Here is a 6399-nt window from a genome sequence, read left to right on the forward strand (position 1 = left end):
CACAGGCTTTAAGTGTTCCAGGCATTTTAATGATGCTGAAGGTCAAAGACAAAGTGCAGACTGTGGCAGTGAGGAGGTGTCAGAGAGTAATGCAATTCTTATTTCTACTGAAGGAAGTGGAGCTCAGAGTGGGAGGCAGCAGGAGAAGGGCAGGCAGGCTGCAAGGAGAAGGAAGGTCTGCAGTCAGCACTACCACAAAAGACACTCCCAAGTATGGCTCTGTCATTTTATTGCAGCTCAGAAAGCTCAAGGATGCTCCCATCCCTACAGTGACAATTAGAGGGATTACAGAAAGGAAAATACAGTTTTTAGAGAAAGGGGCTGTGGGATATGAGAGGGGAACAGGTGATTCCTGGGTCCACCCAGAACATGTGTTGCAGTCTAAATTCTAGAGCTAAGAGGGTAGAAAGGCTCAAGCTTTTTGCTTCTTTTGGAGTGTTTTTTTATTTGCTTTTTTTATTAAAAAGTAAATGCCTTAGCTTGCACTGTGCCCTCTCAGGGTTTTTGAGTTAGCAATAGGATGTGTGTTTGTGAAAGGTGTTGGAAAAGCCCTGGTGGCTGCCTTGAGCTCTTCCTGGGTGAGTAAATATTGTACTAGCTCATACTGTGGCAACAGAAAAAAATAGAAATACTTAAGCAAGTTCTTACTCCTTGTCTGAATAATGCAGCCCTCCTTGTCCTCAGTTAAAAGGAAACTTTAAAGGTGAAAGCTTTGTGTTTTGTCTGTGTGGCTCTCCCAGACACATCATAAAAAGACATTTACAGGGTTTTTTTGCCAAAAAACTGATGCCAGTGATGCTGGACTCGTGGCTGGGAGCCAGTATCATTTACAAGTACACAAATTCACTGTTTCTGTGAATTATTTGATGAATTCTTTTACCTTCTAAAGTCAAGCCCTGAGATAATATATTGGCAGTCAGGAAAGGGAGAAATTCATTTGCAGAGGCTCACTAGGCTCAAGATGCAACTCCACAAAGCATGGAAAAACAGCTTTCTGTGGCTCTGCTGAGTTCCTGTTAATTACTTAGCCAGACATGACCTTGCACGACTTCTTCAACACCAGGGACTAGGAGGTCTTCTGTGGTAAAGAGAGCCATAATAACCCTGTTCTCTAATCTGTTTCTGGAACTGATGCCACCCTTTATAAAATAATACATGTATATCTCCCTGAGGCACCTAATTGAGAAACAGCTTTGTGAGGGAGTAAAAACATTTGGGTTGCAGGAAGTAATTACTCAGGTTTACTTGTTTGATTACTGTTACATGCCAATATTGGTATCAGAAGACTCACTGTGTATTGAAGCATAGCCAAGGGATTTGGGTGAGCATGGCACCTTTGGAGAGCCTAGTAGAGAGTCTCTACATCTCTGCAAAGTGAACCCTCTGTGAGCAGCCACGACCACTCCTCCCAAAGGCAGGGCAATGCTTTGCCATCCCAGAAATATCAACCTCCTAAGTTGTTGTTATTTCTGCCTCTCAAGCAAAGCTGCTGTGCCTCTGCGGGGTGAAGGCAGGTCTGCTGGTTCTTAATTGCCTCCTTCCCCAGTGACTTGGGAGATTGTGCTCTAACAGTCTGTAATTATCCTTTTCTGTGAGCTAACCGAGGTGCACTCTGCTTTAGGTGTTATGTTCATTAACAGGGTTCTGTTCTGTGGGTTAATGTGATTTGGATAGCAAGTGTTGGTGAAATACCCTGAGGAGCAAATCTGTGCCAGGTAACTGATCTGAAATGAAACCCATAGTGCTGAGGTCAGAAGCACCTATGGGTGCTCAAGGTTGGTTCTGAGCCTGTAGATGATTTCTCCCTGTGGTTAGTGTTTCTGGCGTGATTTCTTGTGTGAGGTGAGGAGGGGGTTTTTATCCTGTGAGTGGCACTTCTGGTGTTTTTGTGAGGGAAGTGGGCTGCTAATTTGGCACTGGAGAAATGTGGGAGAATGAAAGCATCTCTTTGTACCCTGGCTCAAAGATAATGAATGCCAGAAAGCTCACCATGCATTGCTTGAAAGAAAGAACAAAAATTAAAAGGTCTGAATCCTAGCAGATGTTTTTCCTTGTTATTGTCTAGATATGCAGCAGTGTGGACTGGTTGGTTTTCAGATGGGTAAATGCATGCAGCACATAAATATAATTGTGAACGCTTTTAACAGCATCCAGCTCCTACTGCAGCCCCCGGATGTGGAATTTTCTGCTGTGTCCCCTGTAATGAGCGCGGAAGCGTGGTTGCTGTGCCAAGCACAGCTGGAAAGCTTTGCCTAGCAATGTTGTTGACTGCTGGATAGTAATGGAGGTGACTTGGTTTTTTCCTGCATAATGAGATGATTCCAGTGAGAGCTCTGAATTTGCAAGTGTCTCTGTGTGGACACTCCTCTGCTGGCAATGGGGGCTCTTTAACCACTGTGCAATAGTCACAGGCTTCCTTAGTGGAGCAAACCACGTCAGAAAGAAGCACTCAAAAAGGCGCAGGCGGGATGCTCTTGCTGAAAAACTTGCTTCACAATTGCCTTTTGAGTTAATTTCCTCTTGTGTACCAGCCCTATCTCAGAGCATTTCCCCACGTATTTCCAGAGAGAGAGCACTTGATCGCTGGGCTTGTGCGCAAGTGCTCAGATCTCAAAGGCACCAGGCACTTGGAGTGCCTGGTGCTCAGAATCAGCCCTGATGAGCATTCATATGCCTGGTTTGGCTAATAGAATTACCCCAAGTGTTCTGATGTGCAAAATTGTTTCGATGGCGTGTGAGACTGCTGCTCTTGCTGGGTATTTGGGTACCTCATTGGTCTGGATGAGGAGACAAATGAATATAGAAATTGTAGAAACAGAAATAAGGGTTTAGAAATTAAATGGAAATCTGCTTTTAAAAACAAAAGGCTTGCTTATTGTTCTTGAAAGCATTGGGTATTTACAGGAAAAACCCTCCAGAATGAAGGCTGGAGAATGTGATATTGCATGCTTAGGGATTCAATTAATCTCAGGCTACGATTCCCAGGTGTGGAAAATGACAAGAAATAACTGTCATGCTGTTGAGCTCCGTCTATTCTTTCCAAGGTGTGCACATCTTTGAAAATTACTCTGAACAAGTTTAATGGTGTCTCTGGATACTACAGATCAGGAAAATAAGTGTAGAAGAGCCCCCAGTGAGTAGTCTGTGGGCCTTTGACTCTGTCACATGGTTATGCCACTTGCTCAAGTGCATGCTGTTCTTCTACCCTGTCACTGTTAACTTTAAATGCTTACCTGTTAGTCTGATAATGACAATGATCCTGCTAACTCTGTTAGCAGGGCTGGAACTTCTTCAGGCTCTTTCCTTCATTGTGCTCATTCTGTTCTTTCTAAATGCAGTGATGGTGAGGTTTAAAAAGTCCTGTATTGTTCTGTCTACCTTACAGTAATAGTGAGAAAAATAATACAGAGAAGGTCTCTAGAAGATACTGTATATGTGTGTGCAACGTACAAGTGTATGCCCCTGCATACACACATCCATAAGCACATCTCTGTACCTACATGGGAAAAATGGTTTTTAATCTCAGGTTGTGGTTCATGTATCTGCTGGCTGCACTTTCAGCCCTTAGCAGGAAAAGGAGCTTCTCAGCTTTTTCAAGCTTTGTCTCTTTTTAAACACCCATCAGCACACACACGTGTCTGGGACGCTATCTCCCAGTTCTTGCCTTACCTTCACGTCGTTGATGTTCATCCTTGTCCCCTCCTTCCCGACAAAGATGTCGTCTATGTCAACCAGAATGTACCTCTCCAAGGAGAGCGTGAGCTTCTTTCCCGACAGGAAAGAGATGGCGTCGATGAAGATGAGCTTGTGGAGCCAGAAGGTCAGGTTGTTCCCAAAGAGGACTCTCTGGATGCCGTCGTGCAGGCCCAAGTCCTGGATGACGGTTGCATAGAGAGCAGCCCTGGGCAGTGTGGCGGGGGTGGGCCTGGAGGGCTGCAGCTCGCTCAGGAGCACGGGCTGGTAGGTGGAATGGTTGAACTGGAACACGGTCCAGTCCTCGCCGGGCAGGGGGCCCTTCTCCAGCCTGGGCGCTTTGGTGATGCGCAGCAGGGGCGACTGAGCGTTCACCACGCAGTCTCTGAGGGCCACGTTGTTGTACAGCTGCAATGGCAGCCCTTTCAGTCTGATGCTCGGGGAGCTGTTCTCGTTGGCTTTATGAAAACCAATTATGCTAACACTGTATTCCACACAGTATTTTTCCAGAAGCTCTCTATTCCATGAGTCCATGGACACGTACTTTAAAATATTCTCGTATATAACAATCGTGTATTTGCCTCTCCCGTTGTCTGTGAGCGGGGGAATGTCCCCCTTGGCTGGTGCGATGACCATGTGGTACTGAAACTTGCTGGACTCGAGGATGGCTATGATGTCTTGCCCCAGCTGGGAGTACTGGCTTTCCACAAACAGGAGCACAGTGGGATCAGTCCTAGAGGGATCAATTGGCTTAGGAGTCCTCAGCTCCGCAGACCTGTAGGGCAGAAGTTTGAGCTCCTCGCACTCTGCCTGCCCAGTGCTTTCCACGAGGGCCATTTCCTGCTTGTAGCCAGTGTAGAGGAAATAGGCAGAGATGACAATACTTGCCAAGCAGAAGGTGGCCAGGAGAATGACCAGCGTTCGGAAGCTTCTGCGGAGCTTCCCGATGAGATTCATCTTTGGCGGGGCTTCCAGCTCCTGCTGGACTTGCCGCTGTTCCGGGTGCTCTTCCTAAAGTGCCATAGGAAGGAGGAGTTGCGGAGGTTCCCCTTCCAAGGCGTTCATGTGACCATCGCAGAGCATTTACGAAGCGTTCGGGGAGGCTGTAAAGCTGTCGGAGCGGGAAGTCAAAGGATCCGGAGAGATAAATTGAAAGAGGTTTGCTCAGAATGCAGCAGATGCCAATAATCAATGAAGAGGACTCTTAACATTATCTGCAGCAAGAAGTAAAAGAGGAGTAAGTAAAACAAAATCCATAAAGCAATTAAAAACACACATTAATAAGGCCGGTGATTGATACTGGTAATCTGAGTAGAGAGGGAAGTTTCTGAGTAGTTCAAGGAGCACTCAGTGTCACTTGCTTTCTTGGTGCATTAAGATAAGCTGCATTAAACATCTCCCCCGTATTCTTAGGATGCAGAAATGAACTCTGAACGTAACTTTTTGAGGATGTGCATCTACTTATCAGCTCTTCTTACCTAAAATATGTTGTTGCTATTGCAAATGGGAACAGTGGAAGATTTTAGGGGCAAAATTAGGACGAAGTGAATCTTTTTTTAATATGGGACTGTGTTCTGTGCCAAATTCTAACTGCATAAGGGATAAATTCTGTGTTGGATTGGAAAACTAACGTGAACGAAGTGAAAGACATGTCAGGAGTTTGAGGAAAGATTTGTAGGGCTTTCTTCCCAGTTTTCATTCCGCACTCAGAGCGATCAGTACTTCGTGGTCCTGTTTAGGAATTAAAAAGATCTTGTGGGGATTTTCTAAATGAATGAACAGGCTGCTACAATTGCAGGGTGCAGCTGTGCGTGGCTCTGCCTCCATCAGGGATCAATGGGAAGTACCTCAAGGGAGCTGTTCCAGTGCTAGGTGGGCAAGTAGGTGTTTGTGCTGGTCCATGACACCTCTGGATAAAGCCCTCGGCCTCTGGTCTGTCCCTGTATGGGTGAATTAAGAGGTGCTAAAACCTCATTGCTCTGAAGGTTTTGTGCAATTCCTGGCAGTTCTGCCTAAACTCATGAAAAATTGCCATTGGTAACAGTAAACCCTGTGATTCAGAGAGAGCTAAAGCTAACTAAATAAATAGCCCGTGCTGCTCGATGGATTTAAGTAGGAATTAACGTCTTTCTGAATTATTTATATTGTTTGTCTATTGGAACAATGTGAGACAGTAAACAATGAATGATTTTGGAACTGCAGGGAAGAAATGCTTTTTCCAGGCAGATACTTAGCAGTTGATGTGTCCTCCTCCATTAACTCAGAATACACTTCTGACTTGTGTTTTGAAAACTACTCGTGCATCTTAAAGTTTGCACCTAGAACTGGAAAATGCTTAAGAGACATTTAGAAGAGAGGGAGTTGTTTTCTGAGACCATTTGTGACTCTGGCAGGTTCAAGCTCTCCTCTGATTTACCTTCCTCAGTTGGAAGCTTGCAAGGAGATGGATATTCCTAGAATGTGGGCTATTCCAGCAGTGACCCTGCTGTGTCACACAAATGGCCAAGAGGGGTGCCAGGTAGGGACAGAAATCAGAAACCTCTTCTACATGTACTCCTTTCTGACGTTCGAGAAAAGAAACAGAAAAGAAATCGCAGCTACCATTAGGAAATTGAAGTCATCCTGATAATCTTAAGAGTATTTGCCCTGCTTTGGTGCTTCCCTTGTTCTGCAATTGTCTGCTTGCTGGGATTTCACTTCTTATTC

General features: G+C 45.3%; 1 protein-coding gene across 1 annotated transcript in view; it reads right to left on the reverse strand.

Moving 5' to 3' along the window:
- Positions 1 to 4650, reverse strand: part of LOC131578853 (bifunctional heparan sulfate N-deacetylase/N-sulfotransferase 4) — a 51059-nt gene extending 46409 nt beyond the window's left edge. The window contains exon 1 of the mRNA XM_058838090.1: positions 3670 to 4650. Within this exon, the coding sequence (XP_058694073.1) occupies positions 3670 to 4650 (981 nt within the window). The remainder of the gene's footprint in view (positions 1 to 3669) is intronic.
- Between the last annotated feature and the right edge of the window lie 1749 nt (positions 4651 to 6399).

The sequence above is a fragment of the Poecile atricapillus genome, chromosome 4 (assembly GCF_030490865.1).
Source record: "Poecile atricapillus isolate bPoeAtr1 chromosome 4, bPoeAtr1.hap1, whole genome shotgun sequence".
Classification (NCBI taxonomy): Eukaryota; Metazoa; Chordata; class Aves; order Passeriformes; family Paridae; genus Poecile; species Poecile atricapillus.